The 19,955-nt window shown below is 35.9% G+C and overlaps 1 protein-coding gene across 9 annotated transcripts in view; it reads right to left on the reverse strand.

Annotated features, from left to right (window-relative positions):
- Positions 1–19,955, reverse strand: part of ATRX (ATRX chromatin remodeler) — a 241,231-nt gene that overhangs the window by 160,882 nt on the left and 60,394 nt on the right. For 7 of the 9 annotated variants that reach the window (XM_036839559.1, XM_036839556.1, XM_036839558.1 and 4 more), the window contains 4 exons: positions 6,608–6,663; positions 5,651–5,703; positions 4,636–4,760; positions 1,488–1,601 (listed from right to left, as the gene is read on the reverse strand). In XM_036839559.1, the coding sequence (XP_036695454.1) occupies positions 1,488–1,601; positions 4,636–4,760; positions 5,651–5,703; positions 6,608–6,663 (348 nt within the window). The remainder of the gene's footprint in view (positions 1–1,487; positions 1,602–4,635; positions 4,761–5,650; positions 5,704–6,607; positions 6,664–19,955) is intronic. The other 2 variants (XM_036839565.1, XM_036839560.1) reach the window with 1 other exon arrangement.

The following is a 19,955-nucleotide window of genomic DNA, read 5'->3' on the forward strand; positions in this document are numbered from 1 at the left end:
CAATAACTGTGGTTCTTTTTTATTCTCCTTTTAGCTGTTATCCACATTTGAGGCACTGACTGCTCCAGAGTCCCTCCCCAAAAGACACCAATTAGATATTAATTTTGACACAATACACTTAGTTATCTGTCTTCCCTAGAGGACCCATAATCAGAAATGAAAAGAAAGAAACTCTTACTACTGGTCCTTATCATCACCTTCTACTTGCAGGTTCTCTTATTTTAAATAATACTACTTAGCTTTGGTGAGCTCTGTTGTTGCAATGGTAGCTTCCCTACTATGAATTAGATTCTCAATGTATCTTCCTTATGCTTGAAAGGGGTAGAACACCCCCTTGTGGACAAAAGACTAAACAACATTTCCTTGATTTTCTCCAACAATCTAATGAATTACTGAATCTGAAAACCGATATATATATATATATACATACACACACACACATATATATACACATATGTGTATATACACATATGTGTATATATACTATAAATACAGATGTATCTTACTAGTACCATCAAGATATCACATAGCACTGAAATTAAAATCTACACAAAATTTCACCAAGAACTATGCTATAATTTCACAATTTACATGATAAATATTTAACAGACATGCTTCCATTACACTTCTATTCAGAAATTTAGTGTCATGTTCTATCTTTTAGAGATTCATTCTTCCTATAGTAATGGATTCTGACTCTGTTAATCTGCCCAAAAAATACATACAGGCACTATTTTAAACTCACACACAAACAAGTGGGACACATACTCCACTGTTGTAAATTTTTAAATGCATCCTCCTTATGCTACCTTTCTACAGATGATTAGCCAATGGTTGTGTGTATAAGTGAGGGTAGACAGACAAAGGGAAAGGCGGCTCAGACAGATGGAGGGAAGGTTACTAGCTCTAGTTCCCGTCTCCTTCCTACTCATCTCTGCACTGATATCCTTAGATCAATAAATAGATCTCTAACTTGAACGCACATAAGAACAAACTGGGGCACAGTCTTGACATCATCCTCAGAAATTCTAAATTGTTATGAGTGGAGTCAAGGGACTTGAATTTTTAATAAGCACCCCAGGTGACACTAATGCAGATGTCCATCACTCTGTGAAACAATGTTTTAGATATGTATAAAGTTACCTGAAGGCCACAGGCAAGATTTTATCCAAATCTAAAATTCTTTTGGGGTGAGAGGGAACACATGGTATTCTGGCATATAAGCATTACAGAACTAACATGTGTAAGAAGGAAATAATAAGCTTCTTGAGATAACTTAATAGCCACTGAAGGCAAAGGCATTTTGATAAATGGTGTTTAACCTTTTCTGCTTCAGAGCTCAGAAAGAAACAGAAGTTATTTTTAAGTAGTGCTTTTAAAAAACAATGGGCAGAAAAGTGGAGGTATTTTTAGTAAGCACATCAGATTTTCCAATATGGTCATAAACAGCACTTTAAACTCATGTTTTCATTTTCACTTGTATTTACCTCCGCGTTTTTTGAGATTTTCAGTTTTCATTTTACTTCTGCTTCTAAATTCAGGCCCTTTAAAATCATCTTTGTCTTCATTCAGCACTGGCTCTGGTTGTACAATCACTGTACCTAGAATGATTTCATTTAAAAAACCATTACACATATTAAATGTGCAAGTGAAGTACAAGACTTCAGTTCAGATAAAGCCAACATTGCTGGTACATAGTTTTGTTTCTTTCAAGCTTTCAATATTTGTATAAGGACCTCTCAAGAATAAATAAAACAGGGAAATAGTAAAAGGGCCAGGTGTCAACAGATTACTTGTTGGAATATAGTTCATAAAAATGGGGGGGGGGGCAGTATTATGTACTGATTCATAACAGAAATGTGTGAATAAAGTAGAAAGCCTTAGCCCAGTTCTGAATTTTATACTGCCTATCACAAAAGCTGTTCTGAATATGAACATCCATGCTAAGTTCCACAGTTTAAAAAATAAAAGGATCAGAAGAGAAAATTTTAAAAAGCCATCCTATTCTTCTCATAAGCCAAATCATAAATGCAGAAAAAGATTTTTAAGGGGTTGTTTTATATTGCTTTGGGGGAGGATAGTGGGGGACAATGTGAGAAGTTAATTCTGCTATTACTGCTATACCTATTCTGTGGCATTTCCCAAATAATACATCAAAGTTTCAGTACCCTGCAAAGTCCTTAAAGAGTTTTAAACAAAGACTGCCTTAAGATATTTAAGCTCAAGTGCTAGGACAATAAATTGCAGAATGAGATCAATTGTTGGTCCCTATGGAAATCTTTTAGAACGGATGTACTTTCTTAGCTATAAAACATGTGAACTGAGGAGAGAGGTTGCTAATTTAAGTTTTCATTTTAATCTCTCAAGAGCAAATAAAGCAGGGGCATAGTAAAAAGGGTCCAGGTCTCACATTTACCTACATTGCTGGGCTTAGTAATTGGGCATTACTGACAACAATTAAGAAAGTACAGTCATCCCTCGGTATCCATGAGAGATTTGTTCCAGGACCCCTTGGATACCAAAATCCGTGGATGCTCAAGTCCCTTAAATAAAATGCCATAGTATTTGCATATAACCTACGTACATCGTCCTGTATACTTTAAATCATCTCTAGATTACTTATAATACCGAATACAATGTAAACACTATGTTAATAGTTGCCGGCCAACGACAAACTCAAGTTTTGCACTTTGGAAATTTCCAGAACTTTTTTCCCCAAATATTTCTGATCTGCGGTTGGTTGAATATGCAGATGCGGAACCCACGGATACGGAGGGCCAACTGTAAAATCTGGTAGTTGTCAGGGGCTGTCTCCCTGAAACATGGGTCTATGTTATTTAGCGAGCAAGTTTTAGCAAGGTATAGCACCTACTTAAATGAATTTCTGAGTCTCTGAAAAAAGGGGGGAAATAGGGCACAAAGGATTGAGTTTTTACAAACTGGTAAATATAAATAATCTCCACACACAGGAAAAACCTTTATTCACAACAACCATTTCACATATATACTCTCAGAGAAGCCCTGGCATTTGAAAAAAGCTAAACATTTATAGTTAACCAAAAAAAAACCAGATTTCTTTCTGAAGATTCTTCTCTAAATGGAAGCAAAGCAGCAGAGTGGAAAGAGCACTCACTAGCTTTGGATTCAGGCAGACCTGGGTTCAAATCTTAGCTTCTCAATTTAAAGCTGAAAAAGTTCCTTGAGCTCTGAATTTGTTCCTTCATCTCTACAAGTAGAAACAGTAACTACCTTACAGCATTGTTTTGAGGATTAAATAAGTTAATTTTTTAAGAGTCTGGTACTTATACATACTCAATATAGTATTATAACAATAATTATAATCAATCAAATTTAACCTTATGAAACAGGTCTATTTTTGGTTTGGTGGGAGAGAATTACGCTTAGTTCAGGTTCGTAACATCCCATACTAACTCTTTTCCACAATATCATTAAAAGATTGGAATTCCTAGTTCTTAGCTCACCCAGTGGCCATCATAAGGACTCCCAGTGACAACCACTGAGAATGTAATAATCCAAAGTGAGTCACTGCCTATGGGACTCAAGACTCCCATGTTAGTTGTTTCTGCCGTAGGCCACCAAAACCATTACATAAAATTGTCACAGATGATTTTCAAAGCCAAGTAAATGGTAGGCCCATCAATTTTCCTTCTATCTCTCTTCTTTCTCTCATTCATTTCTTTTCCTCATTTCATTTCTCATCTATTATAACTCCCAATTTGCCCTAGTCAAGCAATGTATTATTCTCCTAACTCATCATTTTTTTAAATTTCCATAATCAAAAAATGTGTCACATAAACATAAGTAGAGACAGAGAATAAAGTAGTAAATACTGCTGTAAATGATCTGTGAGAAAAAATTTGAAAAATCTGCTAAGAGCCTTTAAACATATTATTTAATAAAGAAAAAAATCTAAACTGTTGATTTCTGAAACACTATGAAATTACCAAGACCCTTGTCATTCTCTCATCATGTAATCACACTGCTCTCAGACGTGGGCTACGAAAAGTCCAAGATTTTCATTTGGCTTCCCCCCTCCCCACCCCTGCCCATGCCCCAATCTAATCACTGCACTTTTAAGGTTAGAAACACAACGGTTGAGAGGAAATGTAACGAGGCATTTTTAAAATGATAATTACAAGAAATATACCTAAGTCAAATTTAATAGGTAACTTCAGCTTTGCATCTTAGGGAATTTAAGAATGCAGTAAGACTAAACTAGACTTTAAGTGTTTTTTTAAGAAGTTTTCAGAGTATTCATTGTTTTTCTATAAAGCAAGCACATTAAAATTTACTGAACCAAAACTTAATATACTAAACTTTTAAACCAACTTCCACGTTCAAGCATAATTTGGAAAATAAAATCCCTTTTCTAAAACCCAATGGAAAGAGAAAATAAGTCTTTTTCTTATCAAACCTGACTGAATATTCTAAATTTTGAACCTCAATAACACACATTATCATTACCATACTAATACATTTCCAGACCATCACTATCAAAATATTAGGTTTGGTCCTTCACACACAGCTTAAAGTAATCAAGTTCCAATTTTATAATAATGACATTTAAAAATGCATTTCAACTTTAACTTCATATGAAAAATTAATACACTTTACCTTTTGGCAAGCTTTGCATAGTAATATCATTTTCTGAATTTTCATTAGAAGCATCTTCATTTACAGTTTCATCCAAAGGTTTTTCATCATCAGATTCTACATACTTTGTTACAATTGAAGGTTTCCTATGAAAGAATTAAGTCCACAGAATTATGGACATTTCTGCTATTGGAAAAATACCCAAGTAACATAAATAACATGTTTAGATTAAGCAGTGGCTCTTAACCAGGGATACATATCAGAATCACCTAGGGAAGCACACATCTCTCTACCATATAACTGAATATTATGATTTAGTAGGTCTTGGGAAGGATCAGAGCATGTGCATTCTGAAAAAGCTATGAGGAAGATTTTGAAGGGAACTCCTATTTAAGAATCACTACTTTAGGGAATAAGTTAATAACAAGCAAGCTGTGATTATTAAGAGACATTTCCACTGGTTCAAAAAAGTAAAAGTCCAATAGAATAAACTGCAGACTTCTAATAAAAACTACACTCCACAGTTATATTAGGCATTACATTATGCTTTGAGGTAGTTTCAGTTGTTATGTACAATTCACTTTGACAACTTAACACAGACAAGTATTTTAACCACTCTTTGATCTTCTTATAACTTCCTCATAACTATGATGGCTACCAGTCCCCATACTAGACAATTTCGTATAACCCTAAAAAACTCATATTGCCTCATGAGGAATTCAACATTTCATTTCCCCTTTTCTCCTTGTTTTTAAAGCACATATATTATCTGACAGAAATTATCTACATAGTTCCAGGGCCACTAATATATAATAAATCCCCTCCTGGGAAATTTTTAATTAAAATTAAAAGTCAAGTGATGGATACAAGAGATTCATTATACTATACTGCCCTTTTTAAATATACATATGTTTGTATAAAATAGTTTACTGAGAACAGAGTGCTTTAAGTTTAGGAAAAAAAGATTATTCTAAGAAAAAGAAAATAAAACAACCTGAAAATGAAAGTAACTTTTTTCCCTTCAACATCAACCAACCTCTTTGATCGTGATGATCCTGATGATTTGGATTTTTCTGAAGAGCTAGCTCCCTAAATGCGAGAAATAAATACAAAGGTGAGTAAAACTCTCAGAGAAACATCCCTACAATTAACTGTTTCCCTATACCAAGATCTCTAATATAGTGATAGAATGAGATATAATTTTTATGCCTAAAATATTTTTCTAAAAGGAACTTCAAAAACTAATTCTAATTTACTCTCAAGGTTTCCTTGATTTAAGATTAATTTTTTTCATTAAATTGTTACTGTTGAATTTTGAGGTACAGAAGATGATACACTGCTATATCATGATCTTGGCCTAAGCCAACAAAGACAAAACAAAGGTGTAGAGGTAATCAGATCCCAACAGAGGCAGAAAAGTTTTAAGGATCTAACAATGTGTCATTTTCTCTATCCTAACATATGGCACAGAGTACCTTCTACGATTTCCTTTGAGATACTAAATTTACCTTGGTTTTGCCAATATAATCAGTATATTTTATTGGATTCAATTTTTTACACTAGGTGGGAAGAATTCTAAAACTGTAGTGTAGGCTGGGGTATCAGGTGAAGGACCTCAGTATGGGTTCCAATAATACTGCTTAAGAGACTCTAAATATTCAGTTTTGAGAGATCTCAGAACCATGGGGTTATGCCCATAACAACCACCTTGGGCACCACTGTTGCAATATAATAACACTCAAATACCTATCTGTTAGCAAGCCTTCCGTTGTCTGACTTTAGCTATATAGCTGAAGCAAACCACAACAATAACAAAAACAATGAACACCATCAAAAAGTGGACAACGACCCAAAATGAAGTACTGTAATAATACTTGGGTATGATAGTAAACTCAAACACATGCATGTATTAAATAAAAGCAACCTGATGACATACTCTAGTTGATTAGCATTAATTAATAAATATCTTTTAAATGCTTCAAATTATTCTTACCTCTTCCTTGTTGTTTTCCATCATATCAGAGTTATTTCCAGAACCACTGACTTTATCTTAAAAGAGAAGAAATAAAAACATTATTTATCTCTTTGGTGCATTATCAAATAGAACACCAATACCTACGATTCCATGAACGTATTTTTCAATCTATGTAGTATGGCAGTATTGGTAGTACTTTACTCACATTAAAATATAAGAGTTTTCTATCAACTATACTCCAATAAAAATTTTTTTAAAAAATAATATTGCTTTGGTTAAAAAAGAGTTTTCTGATTAAAATCACTCTCTTTTGACACACTAATCCCTTCTGAAACAGCATTTCTGAAAAGAGCAGTTTGTAATCAAAACATTTCCTATTGTAATTGTTCAAGGTTTTTCTCTTAGAAGAAAATTTAAGTTCCATCTTCTACTAAAAATAAAATCACATTATTAATTGTATTTTCCTTTACCATAAGACACTAAAAAAAGAAAAAAACAACTTCCTAAAGGAAGCAGAGGGAAGGAAATAATAAAGATTAGAGTAGAAATTAATGAAACAGGGAATAGAAAACAATAGAGAAAAATCAATGAAACCAAAATAAGTTCTTTGAAAAGATGAATAAAACTGAAAAAAAAAAAACTAAGGCTAGATGGACCAAGAAAAAAAGGAGACAAGACTCAAATTACTAGAATGATAAATTAAAGAGGGGATGTTACTACTTACCTTAAAGAAATAAAAGGATTATAAAGAAATATCATGAACAACTGTATGCCAACAAATTAGATAACCTAAATGAAACGGACAAATTCCTAAACACACACAAACTACTGAAGCTGACACAAGAATAAAGAGACAATGTGAAGAGACCTATAACTGAAAAGACTGAACTGGGAATCAAAAAACTACCCACAAAGAAAAGCAAAGGTCCAGATGGTTTCACCACGAAGTTACACCAAACATTCAAAAAAAAAAAAAGCATTAACACCAATTTTTCACAAACTCTTCTAGTAAAAAAGGAGGGAACACATCCCAACTCATTCAATGAGACCAGTATCATACCAAACCAGAAAAGATACTACAAAAAGACCAACATCACTTATGAATACAGATGTAAAAGTCCTTAAAAAAATACTAGCAAACTTCAAAAGAATGAAAGACATGTCTTTCTGCTACAGACTGCAAGAAAATACTTGCAAAAGACATATCTAATGAAGAACTATTATCTAAAATATATAAAAAACCCAAAACTCAACAATAATAATATAAACAACATGATTAAAAGCAGGCAAAAGATCTGAAGACATTTTACCAAAGAAGATATGCAAATGGCAAATGAGCATATGAAAAGATGCTCCACATCATATGTCATTAGGGAATTGGAAATTAAAAAAATAAGATAACACTATATACCTATTACAATGGAAAAAATGCAGAACACTGACAGCACAAAATGCTGGTAAGGATGTGGAGAAACAGGAACTCTCATTCACCGCTCAAAAAAATGCAAAATGGTCCAGCCACTTTTGGCAATATCTTACAAAATTAACCAAACTCTTACCACATGATCCAGCAATCACACTCCTTGATATTTACCCAAATAAGCTGAAAATAAAGTCCACTCAAAAAACTGCACACAGATGGTTTTAAATATTTTTATTTATATAAACACCTTCATAAGTAGCTTTTTTCCCATAATTGTCAAAACTTGGAAGCAACCAAGACGTCCTTCAAAAGGTGAATTGGATAAACTAACTGTGTTACATCCAATCAATGGAATAATATTCAGCTCTAAAAAGAAATGAGCTACCAAGCCATGAGAAGACATGAAGGAACTTTAAATGTATTGTATATTACTATGTGAAAAAAGCCAATCTGAAAAGGTTACATACTGTACGATTCCAACTATATGACGTTCTGGAAAAGACAAAACTATGGAGACAGTAAAAAGATCAATGGTTGCCAGGGATTTGGGGGTGGGGACAGGGGGGAGGATGGATAGATGGAACAGAGGATTTTTAGTGCACTTGAGACAGGAGGGAGGGTGGCAGGGCACAACCATTAAAAGAATGACAGCCGGGCTTCCCTGGTGGCGCAGTGGTTGAGAATCTGCCTGCCAATGCAGGGGACACGGGTTCGAGCCCTGGTCTGGGAAGATCCCACATGCTGCAGAGCAACTGGGACCGTGAGCCACAACTACTGAGCCTGTGCGTCTGGAGCCTGTGCTCCGCAACAAAGAGAGGCCGCGACAGTGAGAGGCCCGCGCACCGCGATGAAGAGGGGCCCATGCTCACCGCAACTGGAGAAAGCCCTCGCACGGAAACGAAGACCCAACACAGCCATAAATAAATTAATTAATTAATTAAAATTAAAATCTTTAAAAAAAAAAAGAATGACAGCCATTGAGGATATGACAAAAACTGGTTAGAACCAAGTAGGCCCAAGATGGTGGAAGATTCGACTTCCAGTAGACCCTGAGCCTCGTTATACACTCACTGTAATGCATTAGCATGCTAAATGACACACCCACAAGGCACCATGACAGTTCCTAGGCTAACCATAAAAGGCCAAAAAGTAGGCAGTGACTCAATTCCTGGAATTCCCCGCCCCTTCCCCAAAATAGTTGGAATAATCCTCCTACTCATTAGCCTATGAAATTACCAAGCCCATAAAAAATAAACACCCCCACACCCCAGGGCCTCTCTACTTCTGAGGTGGCCCACACCTTATGGAGTGTGTAGCTCCCAGGGCTGCTCTCTCACCTTCTGAGATGAACCGCATTCTGCCTACGGAATGTGTATCTCTCTCAGTAAACCTACTTTCACCTCACTATGGCTCGCTCTTGAACTCTTTCTTGCACGAAGCCAGGGACCTTCACTTGGCAGCACATCCCAGGAACTCACCCAAGACCTGGAACACGACCATCCTCTTGCACCCCATTTTCCTGCAACATCTTTACAAAGGAAGAGGAAGAAGGTGGTCTTCTCTCCTTTCCCACTTTTCCTTTGATTGTAAAAATGTAGCCAACTTAGTTCTCAGGGCAGAGCCCTCTTGCCCGCCTGCTTGTATACTTCACATGCATTTACATTAATAAATCTACTTCTTGCCTATCACTTTGCCTCTCGCTGAATTCCTTCTGCGCTGAGACATAAAAATCTGAGCTTCACTGAGTCCTGAGACCAGGTGTGCGGTTTCAGCTTGGGAGGGTTTGAGTCCCCTCCTAAGCCAGAGGTTGCAGGTTCAAGTCCCATCTGAGGCACGACTGGGTTTTAGTCCCATCTGAGGCAGGATTGGGTTCAAGCCCCAGTCTGAGGTGTACGGTTTCACAGTGAAACTAACCTGTATGATACTATAATGATAGATAGATGTCATTATACATTTGTCAAAATCCCTAGAATGTACAACATCAAGAGTGAAATACAATGCAAACTATGGGTTTTAGATGATAATGACTTGTCACTGTAGGTTCATCAACTGTAACAGATGTACAACTGTGGTGCAGGATGTTTACAGTGGGGGAGGCTGTGCATGTGTGTGGATGCGTAATAGAAAATTTCTGTACTTTCCACTCAATTTTTCTGTGTACCTAAAACTGCTCTAAAGAATATAATTTATTTTAAAAAAACTCTTAATAAAGGGAACTTCCACAACAAGCTACAAAGTACCCAGAGGTAACATCATATTTAATGGTAAAAGACTGAATGCTTTCGCTCTAAGATCAGAATAAGAGAAGGAAGTCCTCTCCTGCCACTTCCATTTAACACTGTAATGGAAATACTAGCCAGAGCAAGTAAGCAAGAGAAAAGAAATAAAAGGCAGCCAGACTGAAAAGGAAGAAGTAAAACTGTCTTTGGAGACATTATCTTGAATAGAGAAAGTCCCAAGAAATCCATTAAAAATATTAGAACTAATAAATGAGTTCAGAAAGGTTGAAGGATGTGAGAACAATATACAAAAGTCAACTGTATTTCTGTGCACTCTCAAAGAATGATCTGAAAATAAAGAAAACAATCCATTTATAATACCATCAGAAAGAATAAAATGCTTAGGAATAAATTTAACAAGAGAAGTTAAAAACTTATACTCTGAAAACTACAAAACATCATTGAAAGAAATTAAAGACTTAAATCAATGGTAAAACACTGCATGGTCATGAAATAGAAGACAACATTAAGATGGCAATACTCTGCAAATTGATCTACAATTTTAAAAAAAAAGGCAATCCCTGTCAGAATCTCACTTGACTTCTTTGTAGAAATTGACAAGCTCATTCTAAAATTCATGTAGAATTAAAATGGACCCAGAATAGTCAAAACAACCTTCAAAAGGAAAAACAAAATTGGAAGACTCGCACTTCAAGATTTTAAAACTTAGTGTAAAACAACTATAATCAGTACAGTGTACTACAGGCAAAAGAACAGACATAAGAATCAGTCGAAAAGAAATGAAAGTTCAGAAATAAACCCATATATCTATGGTCAACTGATTTCCAACAGCATGCCAAGACCATTCAAAAGGGAGAGAATAGTCTTTTCAACAAACAGTATGGCACAACTGTGTATCCACATGCAAAAAGTTAAGTTGGAGACCTGCCTTACACCACATACAAAAATTAACTCTAAATGCATCATTAAAAACCTAAACATAAGAGCCTAAACTATAAAACTCTTTGAAGAAAATATTGGGGTAAATCTTTGTGACCCCAGGTTTAGAAATAGATCCTTAGACATGACACCATAAGTATGAGCAACAAGAATAAAAATAGATACGCTGGACTTTATCAAAACTAAAAACATTTGTGCTTCAAAGGACATCATCAAGAAAATTAAAGAAATACACACATATACACAACAGAATGCTATTCAGCCTTAAAAGGGAAGAAAATTTTGATACATGCTACAACACTGATTAACCTTGAAGACATTATGCCAAGTAAAATAAGCCAGACACAAAAGGACAAATACCGTATGACCCCACTTATATGAGGTTCCTAAAGTAGTCATATTCATAGAGAAAGAACGTAGAATAGTGGTTGCCAAGGACTGGGGGTAAAGGGGATGGGGAAGCTAGTGATTTTAATGGGTACAGAGTTTCGGGTAGAGAAGACAAAAAAGTTCTGGAGATGGATGGTAGTGATGGTTACACAACAGTGTGAATGTACTTAATGCCATAGAACTGTATACTTAAAATTGGTTAAAATAGTAAATTTTATATTATGTATATTTTATCATAATAAAAGTCTAGAATATATAAATAATTCTTATAAATCAATGATAAAAAGACAAACACCCAATTAAAAATGAGCAAAGGATCTAAATAGATAATTCTCCAAGGAATATATACAAACTACCAATAAGCACATGAAGAGATGCTCAACATCATTAACCATTAGGCAAAATGAAAACCAAAACCATAATAAGACATGACTTCACATGTACTAGGATGGCTAAAATTAAAAAGTCAGATAACAACTACTGTTGGCAAGGATGCAGAGAAATCAGAATCCTCATACACTGCTGGGGGGAATGTGCAATGGTGTAGCCACTTTGGGAAACAGTTTGGTATTTCCTCAAAGGATTTAACAGAGTTACCATATAACTCAGCAATTCCACTCCTAGGTATATAACCAAGAGAAATGAAAATATATGGCCACACACAAACTTGTTTACAAATGTTTATAGTAGCATTATTCATAATAGCCAAAAGGTAGAAACAAGATGTTATTGTCCATCAACAAATCAAACAAATGTGGTATATCCATATAAAGGAATGTTATCTGGTCATAAAAAGAAATGAAGTACTAATATGTGCTACAACATAAATACACCTTGAACACATTATACTAAGTGAAAGAAGCCAGTCACAAAGAACCACATGTAATAGAATGCCATTCATAAGAAAGTCTGAAATAGGGAAATCTATAAAGACAAGAAAGAAGATTAGTGGTTGCTTAAGGCTGGGGGTAGGGGGTGATATCTAAAGAGTACAGAGTTTCTTTTTCAGGTGATAATAACGTTATAAAATTTACTGTGGTGACGGCTGCATGTATTTGTGAACATACTAAAAACTACTGAATTGTACACTTTAAACTGGTGAATTGTATGGTAAGTAAATTATATCTCAATAATGGTGTTAAAAGTTTTATTAGTCATTAGGGAAATGCAAATTAAAACCACACTGAGATATCACTAGATATCTATCAGAATGTCTAAGTATTTTTTAAATAGTGGTAAAACCAAATGCTGGAGAGGATGCAGAGAAATTGATCCTTCTTACATTGCTGTGAGAATATAAAATGGTATAGCCACTCTGGAAAACAATTTAGGAGTGTCCTTAAAAAAAAAAAAAAACAAACCATGCAACCATCCTATGACGCACCAACTGCACTCCTGGGTATTTATCCCAGAGAAATGAAAACTTATGTTGACACAAAAACCTGTACACTAGTGTTTACCAGAAGCTTTATTTGTAACAGCCCAAATCTGGGATCATCCCAGATGTCCCTTAACGGGTAAATGGTTAAACTGTGGTACATCCATACCATAGAAAACTACACATTGCAATAAAAAGGAGAGAACTATTGACACATGCAACGACCTGGCTGAATCCCAAGGGAATTATGCTAAGTGAAAAAACCCAATCCCCAAATGTCATATACTATAGGATTCCATTTATAGAACATGTTTAAAATGAAAAACAATTTAGAAATGGAGGACAAATTAGTGATTTCCAGGTGTTAGGCACAGGTAGGAGTAGGTGTAGGGAGTTGAGCATGATTATAAAAGGGCAAGATGAGGAATATGCATGTTGACTGTGGTGGTGGATACATGAATCAACTCAAGGTAATCAAACTGTACAGAACTTAACAAAAACACAAAAGTACAAGTAAAACTGAGGAAATCTAAATCAGATTGGTAGATATCAATAACGTGGTTAACTGACAATATGTTATACTTTTGTAGAATGTTGCTATCGTGAGAAACTGGGAAAAGTGTATAAGAGCTGTGTGTGTGTTACAACTGCATATGAATCTACATCCATCTCAATAAAAATATCACTTTAGGGAAAAAACTCAGAAAACTAGGGGAGGGGAACTTCCTCAACTTGACAGAATATTTACAAAAATCTTATACAGTAACCATCATACTTAATGGTGAAAGAGCTGAATGCTTTCCCACTAACATCAGAAACACCAAGACGTCTGCTATCATCATTCTTCTTCAACGTAATAATGGAAAATACAGAAAGTCCTACCCAGCATAATGAGGCAAGAAAAGGAATTAAAAGGCAAAGAGATGGAACGGAAGAAATAAACGTGACCCTATTTGCAGACAACCAGATTAGGTAGAAAATTCCAATAAATCTAAAAGATGAAAAAGAAGCTACCTAGAGCAAGTTCACAGGATACAAGGTTGACATAAAAAACATAACTGAATTCCTGCAATGAACAACTGGAATCTGAAATTTAAAAACCAGGGAATTTAAAATAGCACCACAAAAATGAAGTAAGAAGGTAAAAATGTATCAAAGTATGTGCAAGGTTAGTATATGGCTAACTACAAAACACTGGGCCAACTAAGAGTTTCTATCAACATTTTTTTCTCTGACTATCATTAAACAGTCCTATTCTTTACATGTATTTGGTTGATAACTACACAGATTTATTGGGGAAAGGATCTGAAGAGCAAGTGTTCTGCACACTTTTTATTTTTCAATGTTTTCTATTCTCAGATTGGATAATTTCTATTAGACTATCATCAAATTTACTGACACTACTACAGCTATCTCTAATCTCCTGTTAAGTACAAACAATGATTTGTTATTCAGAAATTTATTTTTCAGTTCTAGAATTTCAAATTGGTTCTTTTTTACATTTTCTATGTTTGTACTGAGATTTCTTACCTGTCCATTCATCATAAATGTATTTGCTTTATTACACTAAAGCATAGTTGCAATAGCTGATTTAATATTCTTGTTAGCTAATTTCAACATTTGAGACATATGTGGATTGTCTCTACTGCTTGCCTTTCCTTTTGAACATGAGTCACAATTTCCTCTTTTTATTTCAGATTGGGTACTGGACATTTTTAAAGATACAGTGAAAAAACACTGCATGCCGTTACAGTTGATATTTTTGTTAATAGCAGATAGTCAACTTACCTGAAATCAAACCCCAAAATATATACCCTCTAGTGTAAGAAGTTGAAAGCTTTATTCTGTTCTTTTAGCCCTAACTGGGCTACCTAGAATCTGGGCTGCACTTGTGATTCAACCAGATATGGCAAGAGTTTTTGCAGGTTCCGGAGCTCCCAAACTGTAGCTCTCTTCTAGGTGGGATCTCCTCTCTCATTTTACTACACCTACTGTCATCTCCCTAAATTCCTTTATGCCTCATCAAGAATGCAGGTTTCCATTCAACTCTTTTAACTGAAGAATAATTAACTTAATATATTAGTTTTAGGTGCACAACATAGTGATTCAATATTTTATAGGTTACAAAATGACCACCTCTACAAGCCTAGTTATCATCTGTCACCATACAAAGTTATTACAATATTGATGACTATTAATTTTTCTTTAAATGTTTGATAGAATTCACCTATGAAGCCAACTGCTCTTCAACTTTTGTTTGTTGGAAGTTTTTTGATTACTAATTGAATTTCATTAGTAATCAGTCCGTTCAGATTTTGTATTTCTCCATGATTCAGTCTTGAAAATTGTTAAGTTTCTAGGAATTTATCCATTTCTTCGATGTTGTCCAATTTGTTGGCACAGTAGTCTCTTAGGATTCATTGCATTGATGTGGTATAAGTTGTTACTTTTCCTCTTTCCTTTCTCATTTTATTTATTTGGACTCTCTTTTTTTCATGATGAGTCTGACTTAAGGTTTTTCAATTTTGTTTACATTTTCAAAAAAAAAAACTAGCTCGTAGTTTCATTGATCTTTTCTATTATTTTTTAGTCTCTATTTCATTTATTTCTGCCCTGATCTTTATGGTTTATTTCCTTCTACTAACTTTGGGTTTTGTTTGTTCTTCTTTTTCTAGCTCCTTTATATGTAAGAAAAGCATGATCCTCAAAAGGAAATCTATAAATTAGACTTCCTCAAAATTTAAAACTTTCACTCTGCAAAAGACCCTGTTAAGAGGAAGAAGACGAGCTATCAGTTGCATTATTTCCAATCTGACCTTTATTATTTCCTTCCTTTCACTAAGTCGAGGCTTGTTTTGTTCTTCTTTTTCTGGTCCCTTTAAATGTAAAGCTACATTTTTTTTAATTTGAGATTTTTCTTTTTTCTTGAAGTAGGCCTGTATCACTATAATCTTCCCTCTTGGAACTGCTTTTGCTGCATCCCATAGATTTTGGAAAGTTGTGTTTCCATTTTCATGTGTCTCAAGGTATTTTTTAATTTCCTCTTTGATTTCTTCGTTGATGCATTGGTTTTGTAGCATTTTGTTTAGTACCCCAGCTTTCTTTTCATTTCCTTTTGCATTGAATACCTTTTTCTATCCCTTCAGTATCACTCTGTCTTTAGATATGAAGTGAGTCTCTTGTAGGCAGCATATAAATGGGTCTTGTTTTTTAATCCATTCAGCCATCTCTATTTTGATTGGAGCATTTAGTCAATTTATATTTAAAGTGGTTATTGATAAGGATGTATTTATTGCCATTTTGTTAATTATTTTCTGCTTGTTTTTGTGGTTATTCTCTATTCCTTTCTTCTCTTGGTTTCTTCCCTCGTAGTTTTCTTTTTTTTGTAATATTTTGTTAATTTATTTTTTGGCTGCCTTGGGTCTTAGCTGCGGCGCACGGGCTTCTCTCTAGTTGTGGCGTGTGGTCTCTCTAGTTGCAGCACACGGGCTCAGTAGTTGCAGCGCGCAGACTTAGTTGCCCCGTGGCATGTGGCATCTTAGTTCCCTGACCAGGGATCAAACCCACGTCCCCTGCCTTCCAACGCACTGGACCACCAGGGAAGTCTCTTCCCTTGTAGTTTGATGATTTTCTTTATGTTTGGGCTCCCTTATTTTTTGTTTATCTACTGTAGGTTTTGGGTTTGCAGTTACCATCAGGTTGATACGTGTGCACACATACACACACACACACACACATTGATTTAATTTAGGCTGATAGTTGCTTAAGTTCAAATATATTCTGAAAATACTACATTTTTACTACCCCCCCAACACTTTTTTTTTTAATTATTAGCATCTTTAATTATTATTTTTTTATTTTTTTGGCTGTGTTGGGTCTTCGTTTCTGTGCGAGGGCTTTCTCTAGTTGCGGCAAGTGGGGGCCACTCTTCATCGCGGTGCGTGGGCCTCTCACTATCGTGGCCTCTCCTGTTGCGGAGCACAGGCTCCAGACGCGCAGGCTCAGTAGTTGTGGCTCATGGGCCCAGTTGCTCCGCGGCATGTGGGAACCTCCCAGACCAGGGCTCGAACCCGTGTCCCCTGCATTAGCAGGCAGATTCTCAACCACTGCGCCACCAGGAAAGCCCGATTCTGACATGATATTTTACAACTTTATATTTTGTGTATCCCTTAGCTACTTATTGTAGTTATAGTTGATTTTACTACTTTTTGTCTTTTAACCTTCCTACTAGCTTTATAAGTGGCTGATTTACTATATATTTACCTTTACCAGTGAGATTTTTTTCTTTCATATATTTTCTTATTTCTAGCTATTGCCTTTTCTTTTCCACCTAAGAAGATGTTTTAACATCTCTTGTAAGGCCATTTTAGTGGTGCTGAACTCCTTTAGGTTTTGCTTGCCTGGGAAACTCCATCTCTCCTTCAATTCTGAATGATAACCTTGCCAGGCAGAGTATTCTTGGTTGGAAGTTTTTTTACTTTCAGTACTTTAAATATATCATGCCACCCCCTTCTGGCTTGCAGAGTTTCTGCTGAAAAATCAGCTAATAATTTTATGGGATTTTCCTTGTATATGATTAGTTGTTTTTCTCCTGCTGCCCATAATATTCTCTCTTTATCTTTTGCCATTTTACTTACATGTCTTGGTGTGGATCTCTTTGGGTTCACCTTGTTTGGGACTCTGTGATTCCTGTACCTAGATGTCTGTTTCCTCTCCCAGACTAGGGAAGTTTTCAGACATTATTTCTTTAAATAAATTTTTTGTCCCTTTCTCTCTCTCTTCTCCATCTGAGACCCCTACCCCTACTATGAGAATGTTAGTACTCCTGATGTCCCAGAGATCCCTTAAACTCTCATTTTTTAAAATTCTTCTTTTTTTCTGTTCTGATTGGGTGATTTCCACTATTCTGTCTTCCAGATCACTGATGTGTTCTAAGGTATCAACTAATCTGCTGTTAATTTCCTCTATTGTATTTTCCAATATTGTGTTTTTCAGTTCTGACTGGTTCTTTCTTATATTTTCTAACTCTTTGTTGAAGTTCTCACTGTGCTCCTTCATTCTTCTCCCTAGTTTGGTAAGCATCTTTATGACCATTTCTTTGAATTCTTTATCAGGTAAATTACTTATCTCCATTTCATTAAGATTTTTTTCTGCAGTTTTATCTTGTTCTTTCACTTGGAACATATTCCTCTGTCCCCATTTTGTTTGACTTTGTGTTTCTTTCTATACATCAGGCAAAACAGGTACCTCTCCCGGTCCTGAAGGCATAACCTCAGTTAAGAGCATCCCCTGTGTAGTCTGCGTGTGCCAGGCAGCTTTGGCAAGCCGGCTGGAGCCTAATAAGTCATGGGCCGTGGGGTCCTGGGGCACTGTACACTCAGGCTGCCTTGGTAGGACGCCTATAGCTTGTGTGGGCCAGAGGTATGCTGAGGTGGCCTTGGAAGGCCAGCTAGAGAACGTGGACTATGTTCTCACTTGTGCTATCAAGGTAAAGGAGGAAGACAAAAAATGGTGCTCTCTAGCACCTTCAACATTGGAGATAGTTCCAGCAGTTCCCTGCCCATTTAGCAGACACTCTAGGGTTAGTAAGTGGATTTCCTTCATGTACAGTCTAGGTCCCCTTTAAACCACTGTTTTTTCTCTGTGCCCCAGGGGAGGCGGGTCTGTACACAGGCCCCTTAGTGATATCCCTCGCCACGGCAGTACACCACACTGAAGTGGGGTTCCCATCAATACTCTGTCTCTGTGTCTCCTACCAATCTCTATGTGGTCCTTGTATCATTTGTTGTGGAGAAGCTGTTTAATCAGACCTCAGTTCTTCTGCAAGAGGCATTGCTCTTTAAGTAGCTGTAGATTCGGTGTGTCTGTGGGGAGGGGTGAGATCAGGGTCTTCCTACACCACCACCTTGACCAAATGCTGAGTTTTATGCTGGTTCAACCTTAGTCAGAAGAAGGCTATCAGAAGTAGTGGGGTTGCAAGCTCAAACAGCATATCCAGAAGGACAGAGCTATCCAAGTCTTAAATTCCACTGATGGAGCTAACTGGCACCTTTCCTAAGGAAAAAAGGCTTAACAATTGGGAATTCAGCCATTAATACTTCTTTCTTCCATGGGTTGACCCTACTCCAGTTTGTGTCTGCTTTGTGTCACTGTTCAGTTTCTTCACATCATTGTGTTCCGTATTTTGGCCAGAATTAATAATTGGTATCTGTGAGAGATATCTGTTTATCCATACAGAGCTACTCTGCCACTACCAGAAGCAGAACTCCCCAACTAACTACTGAATATAGAACTGTGACAATATGATTTCATTCTAAAGACAAAAGGAACTTTAAACAAATATTTAACACTAGCTAGGTGTCTTTATTGTGATGGTTTGGTTTGCAAACTTGAAACTACGTGGATGCAATGAAGACTGATCAACTGAGTACATAAACTGAGGATAATGGGAGCCACCTTTCTTTCTGTTGCAGTAAGAAGTTAAAATACAAAAAGAGGAAGACTAGAATGATGTCTGTAGTCCAAAGTAAAACTAAAAGTATCAATATCAGTGCATGAAAACATAACACATATATTGGCTTTCTCTGCTAAAGGGCCTGGAAGCAGACATCCTGGTGGCAATGAGCACATCATACACCCAGATATTGCTTTCTAAATACCATATCCCACTAAAAGGAATCAGAACTCCTTGGAGAAATAACTGATTCCAGGGCTGGGGAAGGGACAGTGCAAAGTAAATAATGAACATCTTGTGAGAGCAGAAAGTAAGAAAGTGCTCAAGGTTGATGAAGACTTGTGAAAAGGTCTGCAGGAGCCATACAAAAGGGGTTCCCACTAGCCAATACTGGTACAAATTGGATATTAAAATAATGACAGTAAGAAAATATTCATGGAAAAAGAAAAAATATAGTATATACTAATAAAAACAAATGAAAACAGAGCGTAGAAATGTAAACTTCTCCCTTATAGTAAAATGCCAACTAAAACATAGGAGGA

This window comes from Balaenoptera musculus, chromosome X, assembly GCF_009873245.2.
Source record: "Balaenoptera musculus isolate JJ_BM4_2016_0621 chromosome X, mBalMus1.pri.v3, whole genome shotgun sequence".
In the NCBI taxonomy this organism is placed as follows: domain Eukaryota; kingdom Metazoa; phylum Chordata; class Mammalia; order Artiodactyla; family Balaenopteridae; genus Balaenoptera; species Balaenoptera musculus.